This window comes from Watersipora subatra, chromosome 5 (assembly GCF_963576615.1).
Source record: "Watersipora subatra chromosome 5, tzWatSuba1.1, whole genome shotgun sequence".
NCBI lineage: Eukaryota > Metazoa > Bryozoa > Gymnolaemata > Cheilostomatida > Watersiporidae > Watersipora > Watersipora subatra.
In genome coordinates this window covers 52442838-52460147 of record NC_088712.1, presented here as the reverse complement: position 1 = coordinate 52460147, position 17310 = coordinate 52442838, and the positions used below count along the sequence as shown (strand labels likewise).

At 34.7% G+C, this 17310-nt stretch overlaps 1 protein-coding gene across 1 annotated transcript; it reads left to right on the top strand.

The window, feature by feature from the left end:
• Positions 1 to 6189: 6189 nt before the first annotated feature.
• Positions 6190 to 7020, top strand: LOC137397452 (piggyBac transposable element-derived protein 3-like). The gene has a single exon (XM_068083742.1). The coding sequence runs from the start codon at positions 6190 to 6192 to the stop codon at positions 7018 to 7020; it is 831 nt and encodes a 276-aa protein (XP_067939843.1).
• Positions 7021 to 17310: the final 10290 nt, after the last annotated feature.

Genomic DNA, 17310 nt, shown 5'->3' with positions numbered 1-17310 from the left:
TAGGAACACTTTTTCTGTTTGGACGCAAAGTTCCGCAAACATGAGTGTTATTTTTTATAAGTTCAGCAGCTAACTCTGGCGAATTATAATAATTGTCCATATATAAGCAACGACCTGTATTCAGCAAACCATTCATTAATTTCATTACTATATTGTGGGTGACTCCTCTGCCGGTACCTTCAGCTTGCTCTCGCTCATTACCTATGTACACAGACAGCTTGTGCACGTAGCCAGAGACAGCATCGCAGAGAGCAAATATCTTAATTCCAAATCTGGATCTTTTAGATGGAATATACTGTTTGAAGCTAAGCCGTCCTTTCCAAGCCAGCAAGCTTTCATCTAAAGATATAAATTTACCTGGCAGTAAAACAGAAGATAACCGCTCACATATCATGGATAACACATTGCCTAGCTTGAACAATTTATTGCCAGCAGGGTTTTCCGAGTTGTCAGTGAAATGTAAACAGTTTAAAATCGTTAAAAACCTGTCTCTTGAAATTATTTTCCCAAATATTGACGTAGATAAATGGGGACGGGTAGACCAGTAAGATTTTAGAGTAGGCTTTTTGACAATACCCATGAGCACAACTAAACCAAAAACTCGCCAAATATCTTTGTCATCGACAGGCTCCCAGGCATCGCGATGTTTTTGAAGGCCATATCTATTTGTTTCGTTCACTATTACATTCATGATGGCCGATGTGATAAAAAGTTTTAAATAATCAAGAATACTTATCTGTCCAGGAATTCGACATTTTACTCCTGCCAAGCTTTCATCAAAATGCAAATCTTTGGGTTTTAAGTCGGCTCCTCTTTGAAAGCCGTAAATACTCCCTGTTTCATCGCCGTCCGTTTCACTCTCATTTTCGCTATCAGATTCACTCTGTTGATTTTCTATTTCACATGCATCGTCTTCCCCACTTTCTTCTGACCTGATATCCTCTTCCTCACTGTCGAACCAGTTGATGTCTTCATCTAAACGTACTTTTTTCGCTGAGCTGGAGCAATCACGTCCGTCCATTTTGACTAGCTTTCCAAAAAGGAAGAGCAATTTTTTGCAACGTGTTCTTCTTGCACATGCGTATTAGGGATTACTTTTCAGTCTCAAAACATTACTACAAAACCTACTAAAATTGATGAAATAATTAATTTTATTTTTAAACGCTATTTTCTTAAAAAATAAAATATTTTAAAAAAGGTCTATCGTAGACTGATTTCTAACGGGCTTTCACGTGATTCGGCCTCTGAGACATTGCCCGTTTGACGGGCTTTCACGTGATTCGTCCCCAAAGAGTTAAATAGTATACAAAAAAGGTAGTACAATAGACTCTTACCATACAGTTTTAATTTGTTTCAGTGTTTGCATCTTAATGCGAATGTGGTATAGATTGTTATCGGAAAAAATCCGTAATAATTATCTAAAGCAAACACCCCTTGGTTAAAATCCTCAATTTTTTATATACTTACTCTAGCCTACAGGCTAAAAATTAGTAACAAAATAATATATTAAAATTAGTAACTGTAATTACTTTTAATAACTCTAGTCTATTTAGTGGTGATGATATGCAATCAAATGTAGCATTTGATGTATTATGTGCAATACGCACTGTAGGGAGTTTTTACCTTTAAGACAGACGTGCATGTATAACATAAACATTAAACTTAACTTAAATGAATTTATGGTAGTTTACTAAACATATATTTACAGCTAAGTTTCACTATCTATTTCACCAAACTAAACTTCCATTGGTCATAGGCTAAAATTTTACTACCGAGCTGTTTTTGGTTTCATTTTTACTACAAAATGATAAAGAGAGAGAGCCTCATATCTCTTTCAGGCGTTGTGAGAGTGACTTTGGCAAATATCGTATCCACATCTTTGTTATTTTGCCTTATGCAGCACACCGGCTGCCAAATTTTATTTCCAGAAAAATTTATGTTACAATTGTAAATCAGAAAAAAACACTAAAAACTCTCATCCTGGTATGGTGAGGAGCGAGAGAACATTGTGTTTTACCTTGTATGGCCAAAAATCATATAACAGGGCATCGTAATCTGAGGGCACTATAACCATAACCTAGCACTGTATTAATTAATAGTAAAAAGTGCACATTTATTGTGTGTAATTGTGAAAAGATATACAGTAGATGATAAGAGTGATAGGTGTGATAAGAACCAATTAGCTTTGTAAGTACGTGATCTGGTGTGCTGACTTGCGATTTAAATGCCAGAGTTGAAACTCAGTATGATCAGACAAATGACAGACAGAGATTGACAAACACAGAGATTTATATATGTATAAACTAGCTGTACTATCCTGCGTTGCCCGGATAATAACAAATTATTTGGACCAAAAATTGACTTGTATTTAACAAATGCAACAACATATTCAAAATAATTTGCCATTCTAATTTTTAAACTACAAAGCATGAAAAAAATCAGTGTTTTATGTAGTTGAAACAATTTAAGATAAAATAAAAACCACTGTAAAGGTTTGCCAACTTTGTCAAACTATTGTAATTTTCCAACTTCATATCATGAGAGAAATCTTTGGTGCGGGTCAAATAAATTAACAAAAATAAAGCCACTATTCAAGGGTTTAGATGTGAATGTGAAATAATTAGCAAGCAATGGCTAACTTGAGTCGTTTTTGCTACGATTACAGTGAAAAGATGATTCGGTGCCGATACTATTAATAAAAGAAAGAAAACTAGTCGCAAGAAAACATAATAAAAGTATTGAATATGTTAAATTTATAGTAACAATGCTTGCATAGAAACGTGTGTATAAAAAGTTTAACTGTTACAGCAGAATCTATTCAGCAAAACTCTGAATACAACGATACTGGTACCTTTTGATACTTGTAGAAATGTGAAAATGAGATATCGTACAGTTTTTGTCTGACCAAATGGAGAGAAAATGGCAAAGCTCTTCCCAAGGAGATAATATAATTGTCTGCATGAAAATAATTGGCTTGAACCACAATTATAGTAATTGAACCTTACGAAAACCTAAAATTGGAAGTTAAAAAAAAAACAACATTGTGTTTCATATAGCTAATAGATTCATAAGGCTTTGAATAACATGTCATTTAGCGTGCACATACAATTCACCATATATGATAGCAGAGAATGCTAAACTCGCCATGGTGAGCAACTACATAATCAGCGCACAAATCTCCAAATTTTAAGTTTTAGGTGAATTATGTTTGATATCATGAGGTGGAATAAATGAGAAAAAACAACGAATGAAATGAAGAAGCGTCATGTCAAATAAACTTAGGTCCCAAAATACTTTCAACAGAGCCGTGTAACAAAGGCGTCGTGACACGTGGGCACAATGCTAAAATAACTAGCATGAGTATCTGCTATATGAAAACATATATGATCAATATGACGTCCTAGCTCAGTGGTAGAACGTCTGGATAAAAAACTTGTTGATGCACTCATAGTGAGCTCAAATCTGTCAAAACATAGAATTTTAATAGCCTATAGCCGAAATGCAAACAGACGTAAAACAAATTCATCGACATATCTTGGCAAAATACATATATAGATACACTAAAAAGTCTACTCTCTTATGCTAATATCTTTGAGCCTGAAAAGATGCATTAGCTAGTGTGCCGTGAAAGACACACTAATACTGTAACTGCTACTATACACGTTTAAACATAGGGCATCAATTTAACTTCGAGTTAAACATGAGAAGATATTTGTGGAAAGCACATCTTTGCTAATTAACTTTTTTTAATTATTTACCATAGGTAGCAACGTTTGTAATCTGAAAAGTCTTAATTGCAAAGTTGTGGATAAAGAAATTACTAAGGATCTAGAATCATTAAGTTTGTCTTGTGTACTCTACACAGAATCCATTTAAAAATAAACTTTCTTACTACCCTTGCTCGGATTGCTAATCGCAAAGGTGACTAATGGTTATTTCTTTAAGTATCTAAAGCAAAGAGTACAAACATGTATTTTCAATGAAATGAATGTAATAGTAAAGTTGTAAAAAAAGAAACTAGAGTCATCAAAGTCATCATTTTTATTCTATTCTGTGTCAATACCGGAATAAACCAACCAAAATTTGCAGTTTTCTACACTATTTACAGATATTTCTAAGCATGTAGTTGACTTACAACTGTTCATCCAGGTAACTAGAGCCAAAACCGAAAACAAAATATATTGTTCTTAAAAAATAACAAGTTTTAAGAGAGGTAAATAGTTGATGCACTGGATAAACAGGTCTGTAGCAAAGCAATAATCTTACGTATAATGGCGATCAGTAGTGTGAATGAACTTAGAAATACACTTAGACTGCAGGCACAATTTTAATGTCTGAACATATGTGTGGTACCTATACGATGGGTGCCTATAAACATTCAATACGAATTTCTCACCGAGATCTTTGTCAATAATTTTATTGCTAAGTTTGCTGTTGCCAATTAATTATGTTCCATAAAAATTGAAATTTGTAAAATAACATTGGTAAAAATTAATATTGGTATTATTTACTTGACCAATCAAAGTATCTTTACAAAACATTCTGAAGATGCTTGTAGACTGTTTTTTTGCATGCTTTGACAAACTTCATTAACCCTTTCATGCGCAACGTCCACACATGTGTACACCATTTTATAGCAGCTACAAAATGTTGTTTTGAGCATATACAGCAACTTCAATTGAAGCATTAGTTAGACTCTGGAGTTGGCTTCTCACCATGTGAGTGGAATTTTGTCATGAGGTCAAGGTCAATGTTTTGGAGGGAAACTTAGTTTGGATTGCTCATCAAAGGTTAGTACTGAAATATACTGACATGTTTTGTTGTGCTATTGGGTTGCTGTGCATCTGTAGAGCCTTCTGAATTTTGTTTTCTTGTGTATAAAAGTGACAAGCATGCAATGGAAAAGCAGAAATTGAAGTAAATTATGTGGCTAAATCAGTTAGGCCACTTCAGTGGATGTCCACACATGTGTACACCATGCAACAATTGAACTTGCATTTCACCAACAAGTACATTATGCATGGCATCCATTGTTGCTGGAATGCAGATTTCAAAACATGATTTGCTTTATGAGCATAAAATATATGCACAGTATGATATTGGAGAGACTAAGGCAGTGTTACACAACTATAGCTCTTATGTTTCTAGATGGATAGAAGGAAGCGTACCAATCCAAGGATTTTTTCCGATGATGTGCTTGCAGCTGCACTTGGCAGCGATAGTGAGGATAACTTGATAAGTGCTGACAGTGACCTAGATGAGGATTGGAGCCCACAAAATCAGTTGAAAGAGTATGTAGAAACTGAAAGTAGCAGCGATGAAGAGTATAGCTGCAATACATCCTCAGCTCTCTCTGAAAGTTTAGCTAACAGCATTGATCAACCATCTACATCAAAAGTCACGTCTACTCCAAAGTCGATCACAAAAGGACAGTTATCAAAAGCGCAAGCACCAACTACCCGAGAAAAAAAGACTGCTTTACCAAAGAAGCAGTGTAAGCCTTCAAGTCTCACATGGAATGCAAATTGTGATAATAGCCACGTAAACAACATTCCTGCTTTTTCTGGACAGCGTGAAGTCACTATTCATCTAGGTGGAAATATTGAGCCAATAGACATATTCAGTCATTACTTTACCGATCAGCTTCTTGATGACATTGTTTACCAATCGAACTTGTATGCAAATCAACAAAGCATAGATACTCCTTTAGGCTTGACAAAAGGTGAGCTCTTTATATTTCTTGGGATCAACATTGTCATGACTTACATCCGCTACTCCAGACTACGAATGTACTGGTCGTCTAACACAGGCTTGAGATGCAACTTGATTGCTAACGCCATGTCAGTGAATAGATTTGAGAGAATACGGCGATTTCTACACTTTGCTGATAACACAGAAAACACAGAATCGACCGATCGCTTGAAAAAGATTCGACCATTTCTTGACGCAATGAATTCTACATTCAAGTCTGCCGTCACACCTGAGGAGTTCCATAGTGTAGATGAGATGATGATACCATTTACTGGATGAAGTTCACTAAAGCAGTACATACGCAGCAAACCTAAAAAGTGGGGATACAAGGTCTGGGTACGGTCAGGTGTGTCTGGGTATGTTTACGATTTTGAAATACATCAAGGAGCTAATGGAAATCGGCCTGAAAAAGAGTTGGGTTTATGTGCAGATGTAGTGATGCGCCTGTGTGTAGGGTTAGAAGGAAAGTACCACAAAGTCTTTTTTGACAACCTCTTCACCACCATGGAGCTGTTAAAAACACTTCGTGAGAAGAAAATTCTGAGCACTGGTACGTTGAGGAAAAACAGGCTGTTGGGTGCTGAGAACATATTGGCAGAGGATAAAAGCATGAAAAGACGAGGAGAATTCTCGTACACAACAAGCCAGTGTGATGTTACTGTTGTCAAGTGGAATGACAACAGCTTTGTTCATACAGCGAGCACATTTGCTGGAGTCGAGCCTCTAAGCTATGTGGAGAGATGGGACAAAAAAGAGAAGGCAAAAGTGAATGTCACAAGGCCATTTGCTATAGAAATTTATAATCAGCACATGGGGGGAGTGGACTTGACAGATTTCCTTGTGTCTTGCTATCGCCACAACCTGAAGCAGAAGAAATGGTACCTTCGGATATTTTTTCATTTCTTGAATCTTGCCATTTCAAACAGCTGGGTCATTTACAGATGGCTTGAAGAAGGCTCTCCCCTTGATCTGCTGGCTTTTCGAAGCAGTGTCGCAACAGCCCTAATTGGTAAGGGTTTATCATTGGGAAGCAAGAAAAGCAGAGGTCGTCCATCATCTTCTCAAGCAGTACCTCCGGCTAAATTGTCTCGGCTACAACCTCCAGCTACTCTCCGAAAAAATCTGTCGCTTGGCCATTTTCCAGAAAAGAAAGAGCAGAAAAATGCTTCACGATGCAGAAGCATGGCTTGCCCAAAGCGGTGCAGGTATATGTGTGGTGTCTGCCAAGTATACCTCTGCCCGGAGTGCTTTGCTGACTATCACCAGTAACTCGTCGAGCAGACACTCGTCTGTGTACAAAAAATATTGCTGTATCCCCTCATGATTTGAGGTTGTCGCAGTGCATTTTCAATTTTGTGAAGTCTTCGAAAGATATGTCGACTGAGTGATACAAATATATGTCATAATATATATATGTCTTACATGTATGTGTGATAGATCTTGCAAAATGTTCATAATATGTCAGCCTAAACAACATATTGTTCCTGTAATTAGCTCTACGTCCACATACGTGGACAATGCGAATTGGTGAACGGATGCATGGTGTACACATATGTGGACATGGTAAAAAATCTTTGATGTCATTGAGCAATTTAAAATTTGCTAATATCAGGACAAACAAGTCTTAAAGCTGATAGTAAAATCAAATTTTGGAGCAGTTTGGTTAACTAAAAAGTAATTCATGCTAGAAAGGGTTAAATAGGGGTTTGTCTTCCTGTCATACCATCATGAGATATTCCAAAAATGTTTGTTATGGTGCATCATACATTTTTGTGTTCATTTTATAAATACCAAAAGTAAGAATCAACTAAAATGGTACTTGGTATCTTGAAACAAATAAGCAACCTACTGCATGATCGAACACTAAATAAAAGGGTTCAATCCGTCTCGACCACTTATTTTACTTCAGCATTTGTTTACCAAACCAACAATACTAATTGTTATCAGAAGCACTGGGAAAAGATTCGCTGAAGCGTTTATGTTCTTAAGCCGACCGTGATAGCTAACTCCATGCTACAAGAACATCTGTACTGTAGATATATTATCGATAATACTGATATACCTGATCCTGGAACAGCTCCAATGCAAGACATCAGGTGTTCATCTACATCATTTTCAGAATCGGCATGACTAACAGTTTGTTTTCCACATTTTAACGTACAGATCTAGTTACAACCTCACTTGGCAGTTACATCAGCTCTAATGATACCACTTTTGATTGTCTGATGAAAGTCAGATTGAGGCTCAGAGATTGTTCTCCAGAGCGTTCTTCTTCAAGTTTAATATCTGTAAAATAACCCCTGATTGTATTACTTCAACAATTTAATTTCAAAAAATATTCTACAGGGGTCTATTTGCTGAGTCCTTGGCAATATATCGATATAATTCTTTTTTATTCCTTCTTGGATAAAATAAATAAATTCATGATATATCTATCTATGAAGCAACTTTATTTGTCATAAATCGAACCGCTGAAGCTCAAAAATCACGTCAACATTTTCCAGCAGCTCTGTGGGATACAATCATAAGTTCATTGACTGACTGCAAAAGAGAAAGGTTAATTCTAAAATTATATTACTATTATACATGTAATACCCTAAAAACCTCTATTATGTTTATGCATATGAGCTATAGAAATAACTGCATAATCAAAATAATGATATTTTTCTACTAAGCATACTAGTAGAGTTAGAATTTATTTGCGGAACTCAATCCTTTAAAAATAGCTAACTCTTTCATTAAATTTGGTAAACACATCAACTAAGTCTATGATGCTCAATAGTCGAGGCCAAGATTTTAAAAATGATTAAAATTTACCAAAACGTGTCACGGTGAATAATAAATGCATAGGAAGAGAAGAAACCTAAATAAACATGAGAAAATAAATTGCTGACCAACTGTGAGAAGTAGTAAAAACAAGTTAAAATTGCAGAATGCAGGAGCGGTCGCCAATTACGAGGCATATAGAACAAAGGCTAGGATAAAAAGCTATACAGCTCAAGGATCTAAGAGACAAGACAATGAAAATTCACTAAAAAAAATAAAACTTCCATATAAAAATCTATGGTATTGACCTCTTGAAAAGCTTTGCATGGTCTGCCAATAAACCAGAGTGCAATGTTGAAATTTTACTCTCCACAAAGCCTTGCAACTGTAGACAGAAACTTATGTGTTACATATACCTGAATATATATTTTCATCCGGTAGTCAATGCAAGTGCTTTTGGTTAATAACTACTCTCTATTTTACTAAAACATGTTTTCTAGCCTCTAGTAATTTTTCTTTAAAAATAAAATGTATGAGTTTAAACCTGCAGTAGAAATATAGAACGTATAAAAAGATCCAAACAGTACAAACCGTCAATAGGTGTTTTTATATGTCTTAATAAGTTACAAAAACTGTCACATTTACCTACATACTTGTTATGTTTGTCTACCCACCTGATAAACGTTCATATACTCAATTGTTACACTTGCATAGTTCCTTTTTACATTTATCTACTTTTTAAATTGATTAATTACATTTAGGCATGCTGTCCTAATTTACGTCTGATTTTTACGTTTCTTTTGTTACAATATTCAGAGTCTTGAGAACCTAGTTTTGGTACAAATCCACAAAACTGAATTAAATATTTGCAAATATAGTGCACAAATATTTAAACATACTGGGAGCGGGGGCGCCTCTCTCTGACAAGAGCTGGCAGACCAGAGGCAACTCACTATTCACTGTAGCAACTGAGTGGATAGAACCAAAGAATGATGAGTTTGTTATTGCAGCTGCAGTTATTATGACTGAGAAAATAGCTGTTGGATCGGGCAATCAAATCAACCAAGGTTTATTTAGCTCATTTCATTGTAACAATAAGAATAAACACTTTGTTGTGTTGTGCTTATTGTCAGTTATAGTCTGAATCAAGGGCAAAACCTCATTGATCTGTGAGTCTTACTATTGTCCTACCTGAGTGTTCCACTCCTTAATAATCATCAAGTTAAATATTTGCATGACCTTCACCTTAAAAGATACTGCTACTGCTAGCATGTCTCAACTACCAAACTACTTGCCAGCAGCTTTTCCCTGAACTACAAATAATTTCAATAAAAAAAGAGCAAATATTTGCGAAATGCGTCAACTGAATACAAGTTGAGCTAGGCATAAATAAAACAACAATTTCTTAACAAATTAATTCATGATTAAATTTATATAGTTTTGTTCAGAACTTGGTAGCTGTGGAAAATTTAATAGTTTCCACCAAAGAGGCATTTAAAATATGTGCAACAATTTAATCATCACAGATAAAAAATATCAATAGATACCATTGTTTATGTCTAATGGTTCATTTTTTTGTAAATGGCCTTGACCAGTGTAAATAAAGTTAATATTTATCTAACCATGTGTTGATTCATGCAATAAAATGTACCACCAAAGCAAACTGTATTCATAAGTTACAAGCATTGCACCTGAAATCGACAGAAGTTTTAGTTAATGAAATCAATAAAAGTGAAGGAGTCTATGGCTATGCCTAGGAGACCTTGAAGGAATCTTTTCTCTTTGACCCAATTCACAGTTCAATAATTTTTGTCTACACAATGCTGAGGATTTCTAGATAAAGCTGAGATTCAATGACAACACTGTAAAGTATGATAGGAATTCTCAAGGAGCCGTCAGTAAACAGCTTCTGTTCACATAAACCTGCTTCGCTAGTGACCGCATGGCCAGGCAGCTACGGAGTCACAAAGTCTTTTCAAAAATGGCCGCTCTCAGCGGAAAATTGAAGTTGCTCGTGCTCCTTCATTTGAGACACAAATACAAAAAGAAGATGGCAGTCAGAGTCGAAGAGTTTTTGGGTTGGAAGTACAGAAAAACTCGGATAAATCAAACTTCACGGTACCGAGCAAAAGTGTTCGAGTTTTTAGAGCGTCCAAGCTATCAAATCAATTTTACAAGTGCATGTATTTATCACTGAATGCATGTACATATACAAACTATATATAAATCAAAATTATATATTGCTTTTTGCAAGTTAAAGGGCCTCTCATGTGAAGTATTGAATAATTTTATCCGAAAGTATAGATATTTTTCTATCACTTGAGATTTGTTTGTTGTTTTAGGTGATGTATCTGCCAGGACTTTCTCAGGTTAAAATTGGCAAACATAATCAAAATTAAATCACTCAGAAAAAATACATCTCTTTCTCTTGAGCATTTTAACCAAAATGATTTTTGTTAACTTCACATTAAGTTTATCTGAAAGTTACGTGGCTTTTCCTTGCTTATGGAGGGCCATCGCAAAGCAGATATTTGGTAAAATTGGATCCTTTGGAAACCTTTAAAAAATACCTTAATGGAAGTATTTTGCTGATGATGGTAATAAAAAAGCCTATAAACTACTAATAGTTGATGTTAGTCTATATGGCTTGGAGCAAATTGATACTCTAAAGTGATAATAACAGTCTCGGTAGGCATTGGAAAAATACTTTTTGAGGTAATGGTGTTAAGTTCAAGTCATTTAAAGAAGTTTGTCATTTTGTGGGAACGGACCAAACAAATCCGTTTGAGGTAAACATGTAATTGTACCTCGTGTCTATATTACTGGGCCAGAATTGCACTGTACTCAATCCTGGTTCCCATATCGGCTTCAAACTATGTACAGGTTTGGCTGCTACAGATCTTTATTCTTCCTGTCCCACAACCCTCCACCTCCTATCCATGTACCTCATTAGTTTGTTGTTAATGAACATCCAGAACAGAAGAAATTTGATAAACGCCATCTTTGTAAAAAGTTTCTAACAACAATCTTAGTGTAACATAAAGGGCAATTATTATTTTACGCTTACCAGTTTTGTAGTTGGCAAATATAGGTTTTGACATTATAAAACTCATGTCAATTGTTGTGTATGTTATTTGCTCTTTATCAAACCAAAATAACTTGTTAAATGAGCTTTTACTACTTAATTCTTTGCAATTATTTTTAATAAAAATGAGTTACTAATAAACTTTGGTTACCCATAGTACAGGTAAATTGATGAAACGAATACTCTGGTCTGTTTGTCATCCACTTTCTTTATTCAGTTTCCTTATGTCAATTAATCTGTTAGTCATTACTATAGGTTTTACTATAATAAGAGCCACACACATCCGTTTAAAGCCACAGTTGGAGGCTAAAGCTCTATCACCTTTCAGGATTTGAACTCGAGACATTAGGTTTGGCAGCCTGACACTCTTATCACCTTCTCTAATAAATCATGTGCTGACACATCCAAATGGTTATGTAAGTAGTTAAACTCCACACTTTATTAGGATGTCAAAGGGTAACTCATGGAAGACTAGACTGCCAAGAAATTAGTAATTTTAATAGTTAAATAGATATTAAACAATATTTTCCCATTTATCAGTTTAACTTATTTCGTCAGTTTAAGGGTGAAGTAAATAGTGTACATTGACTTGTGACATATGAACATAATACTGGAGATGAGAGGACAACTACGCATGTTTTAAACACTTCCGTCAAGCGCTCTTTTAATGATGCAAACTAAAGCTAGTATTTTATTTTACATACAAAAAATGTTCAATAAATCGCTCTAAAACTTTATTAAAACATCAGAGTTTTAGTCTAATGAATATCTGTCTGCAGTTCCTTACATTTTTATTCAGCTGTGTTTGAACAACATTAAACCACTCTTCATACTCTACCCTTATTACAATTATACTATCAGATTCAAAAATTATAGTTCAAGTAGCGGAAGCAATAAAAATATGACTCAAAGCTTTTTTTTAGAATTAAAGAGATCAGGGATAAAAACTTTGTGATAAATTTTGTAGATTAGTTATTTTAAAAAGTGGAACTAAGAATGATGCATCAGATAAAGCATCTGAAAAGTAAGAAATTAGAAAGAATGAAGATACAATCTAAATAAAAAATGCACAAAAAACCAGTGCAATTTAAACACTGTATATAATGAAGTAATTTAATAAAAAGAGAATAAAAAGACGGAACAACTCCAACTTAGAGTTGGATATTTTTATTAATTTTTCATTATTTGCCATAGCCAATGCCCTGTGCAGAGCCAAGTACTTTGGGTGATACAATTTACCAACCCAAACAGAAGGAAGCCGAAATCAACAGACTACGCTGAAACTAACACTACATCTAATGCAACCAGCTGAAACCAACTGGTAGAAATTAAAATCTTTAATTTATAAGACCTTTATCCTAATCTAGTCTTCTTTTTACTGTACTATTGTGATAACACTTCTTTAAAAATACTCAAGCAATAGAGCCGGTTTTTTAAAAGTAAATGATTTATTCAAGCTTATGAATGAGGTGTATCTCAAAACATAAACACTAGTTGACTATCAATTATCACTCATTAGTTAGCGCAATCCAACTAGGAAACAATTTTTTCAATTGATCAACCACAGACGTTACTGACAACGAAATATGTTCAAATTACGTAGAAAAAATTACCGGCAAGCAATAGCCTGGCCCAGGTTTAAAATGAGCTAACCGATCAAATGACAATATTGCCCCTCTTAGCTGTCAAGAATTTAGACAGCCATACCAGACCGGCCATCAATATGGTGGAGAGGAAGACCAACCTACGACTGAGCCAGCAAACAAACCACCGACCTGCTACCGAGTCGGCCTTCCCAGCAGAAGGTGAAGAGTATCGATATGCTCTATATACAGAAGTTAGATGAGCAAGGCAAGGCAGTGCATCAATAAGTCTCATTGAATGCAATTAATTTGCATGCGCACTCTTGGCTGTATACATACATTTAGATATTTGAGACATACAAATGTATATATTTACTTGATATGTGCAGTCTAACCATTTGGGTCTTTGTGGGGTAGTGAAAGAACACAGCTGTTTCCTTCGCAAATTATGGTTAGGTTCTTTCGAACGATCTCCAAAAAGTTAATGCTTAACAATCAAACAAAATTATAAAAAAATATGTCCAATTGAAATAACCTAAAGGAACTTAATATTATAAGCAATCATCAACAATTTATGATAATCGTAATACCTATTTAAATATTCTAAAAAATGGAAAAATGTGACTAAAAGTGTTTAAAGACGGTGCAGGAAGTTGATGCTCTGGTTGACATGTATGGTGGAGTAGCTGGATGACTGGATATCTCTGAAGAGAACAACCAGAACAACACAACTTACTTATTATTCTTATAGCTGTTGAGAAAGCCTTGAAGGAAAATGGACTCATTGTCACCGATACAAGAGTTAGTTCTGCCTGCATTTCTCACTTGTTAATGTGGTCTTGGCACCGACCTTAGCCACATTGGCTTTAGCTTTTCTGGCTTTAACAGGGGTCGGCTTTAGCTGCACAACCATTCTTCACGCCGTGTTTAGCAATGCCAACATTGACCCCGCTGGCTTTAACCGCAACAGCTTTAGCCTCAAAGGCTTCAGCTGCTCTGGCTTTACTCATGCCAGCTTAAGCACTGCTGGTTGTAGTTTTTTAGATTGTAGCCCAGCTGGCTTTTGCAGCACAAACCTTTGCCAAACCAGTTTTTTTCCGGAGAGCTTCTGCCATGATAATTTTATATAGCCGGCTTGCTGACTTCTTCTTGTTTTTCTTAACCTGCATGCAGCTGGTTAATGATTTTTTGGCCAGTTCAATGTAAATCATAGAACATATTTTTTGCAAATTTTATCTTGCCTTTCAAGACATTTGTATATCATTGCATTTGCATTTCAGGGTATCACTGTACAAACAAACTTTTCACTTTGGTTTTTATTATGCCTTCATATCGCATCTTCTAAATTATTATGATTGGTTAGTGTTTTACACATTCTTATAAACCTTTATGGTTCTTTATAACCAATAGAGTTTCGCATAAAACTAATCAAAGACAAATCTACAATAGAAAGTTGTAGGCCATAGCATGACAATCCATCTCAAAGCTGAAGGACGTGATGAGAATAAAAATGCAGCATATTCATTTCCTGAACATTTCTAATATAGAACTTTTTCACCTTTATACATCTATTTATATTACACTACCAAATACAACTGTAAAATTAACAATCAACCAATTACTCATATATCCGGTTTCAACCCAACTTTATATCCAAAATAAATTGTTAGTTGCACCTTTTTGGAGTCATGCTCACTCCATTTCAATTTATATCATTTCTAACAACTCTCATTTACACTACACTCTGACAATTCCTGCTGACAACTACTTTTTTCAACACCCAGCAGTTATTGTGGTTGACACTTAACCAAGGGTTTTCATGTAGACATACTTGTACTTCTCTATACATAGTCTATCAGTTTATTAAGTGATGCAAAGCAATCAGTTTAGAGCAAAGAATGTTGATAGAGCAAATAGACACTCAGGTCATAGAAATAGATTACTGTTTGGTAAGTTTATAGAAAGAGCTAACCAACTGCTCACCAACTAAGGATGATCACATAATAAGTACCTGCAGTACCTCCTGAAATAGCACTGGTGAAATATTGTGTTTAACAAATAACAATACTTTTAGTTGTTTACTTTCGAGCAGAAGGAAAGATTTGAAGTCATGAAAATCCTTAGCTCAGCAATATCACACAAAGTAATTACAAATGAAATACACGCACTTCATTTTAACTATTGTTGATTGCTTCTTGAGGAAAGTAGCATCATTTAAAAATTTTCGTTAAGTGGACAGTGATTTTCTCAGTCACCTGTTTTCTTTCAATTGTTTGACAGGCTAAATCTCACTTAAAAACAGGTTAGAGGTGGTCTAAAACATTTGCAAAAACAAGCTTTAAAATATGCAAGTTACTTATGCTGAACACATATTGGAAATTATCACACTTCCATCAAGTTCTTCAAAGCAAGAAAATGCTAATGCTTTCCTCATATTAAAATGATTTTTCAGTCAGACACCTGTTTTTGCTGTGAGCCATCAACTTATGCTGGACATTCTCATGAAGTACAAATGGTTTCATCAAATCAGTTCGCTTCATAGTTATAGATACAAATCTTTTCAACTCACCTTCAACTGATGAAAGCAAAAAATGCTTTGTACTTAAAATAACAAACAATAAGTAATTGGATAAAGTAGACACTCTTACAACGTAAGTATTCTGTTCCAGGAACAATTACATTATGGGGACTTTATTTATACTAACATTAAAATCCATGCAAATAACCTAATTAGTTTCAAGGTCTTTTTAAACTCATCATTTAGCCATACAAAAAAGAAAACAACCTAGGCTTAAATTTTCAACCTGTTGGCCATATCATAACTGTATTATTATTAGCTTACATCAACAACTTGTCTCCTTTTTCTGATCAACTTCTTTGGTTTTATATAGCTTGACCAGGAAATGCGCATATTCAATGACAATTTACAATTTTTTCATTTTTTCTAGAATGCTAAATTTGCCAACAAATAAAGCAAAACAAAAATGTATTTTACTTTGAAAATGCAGTGTCTACTTGGCTGTCATCTATCTGTGTCCTGGGGTTAATGTTAGGATAAAACAACTTGTGGCAATACTCTCAACTGGTAACATTCAGATTGGTTGACTGATGATGTAATACGTCCATCGGGGGTGGTGCATCAATCGATCGTCTTCAGGTATTTATTAACAATTATGCAGCTACTTACATGTGTTTTTTGTTTTGTCGACGCATCTGACAATATATCACGGATAACTAGAAAGTCATGGAAGCTGTATATATAATATATATAATGCTATATGTAGGTTTTTTATTCTCACAAGTGTATCGAAGTACGCTACCACTCCAATGGAATTTGAGATGTCGCACCTTCTTGAAACTTTATATTATATATAATTTTTTACATAAGCAGACAGTGTGCATAATTCTTGTATATTTTCCAGAATTTTTGTTATCAGAGGTATACATTATAAAAACCACAAATGTATAAAATTAAGTCTTTAATAAAAAAGTTTACCTGAAACATTGATATCTAGTTTCTTGCATTTTTTGTTTTTTTACAAATTTTTTTTCTCTTTTTTTTTCATTTCTCTGTGCTTTTTCTTCTTGTTTTTTTTTTTCCATATGACTTGCTTCCTACTCTATTTTTTCTTTGTATCCCTGGTCATTTCTGTTTTTCGTTCTTCTCTTTTTTTAATCCTTTTTCTCTTGATCCTTCCGTATACGTTTCTCTTATTTCTAGTAATTTTAATCTGCCCTTTATAATTCCTCCTAATTTTCTCTTTATCACTTTCTTATACTGTATTCTTTTTATTTTCCTTCTCTGTTCCTTTTTCTCTATCTCCCTCTCTTTATATTTTCCTCTTTTCTCTCTTTCTCTTCCTCTCTCTTCTTCTCTCTTGCCTTCTCTCTCTCTTCCTGTTTCTTCCCTCCTCTTCCTCTCTTTTTCTATATCTTCCTCTTTCTTTTTCTCTGCCTCTCTCTCTTCCTTTCTCTTTCTCTTTCTTTACCTCTTTTCCATTCTCTTCTTCTCTCTCTTTCTCTTTCTTTCTTTTCTTCTCTCTTCCTCCCTCTCTCTTTCTCTCTCTTCCTCTCTCTCTCCCCCTTTTTTATTTTCTCATCCTTTTTATTTTTCTCTTTTTCTCT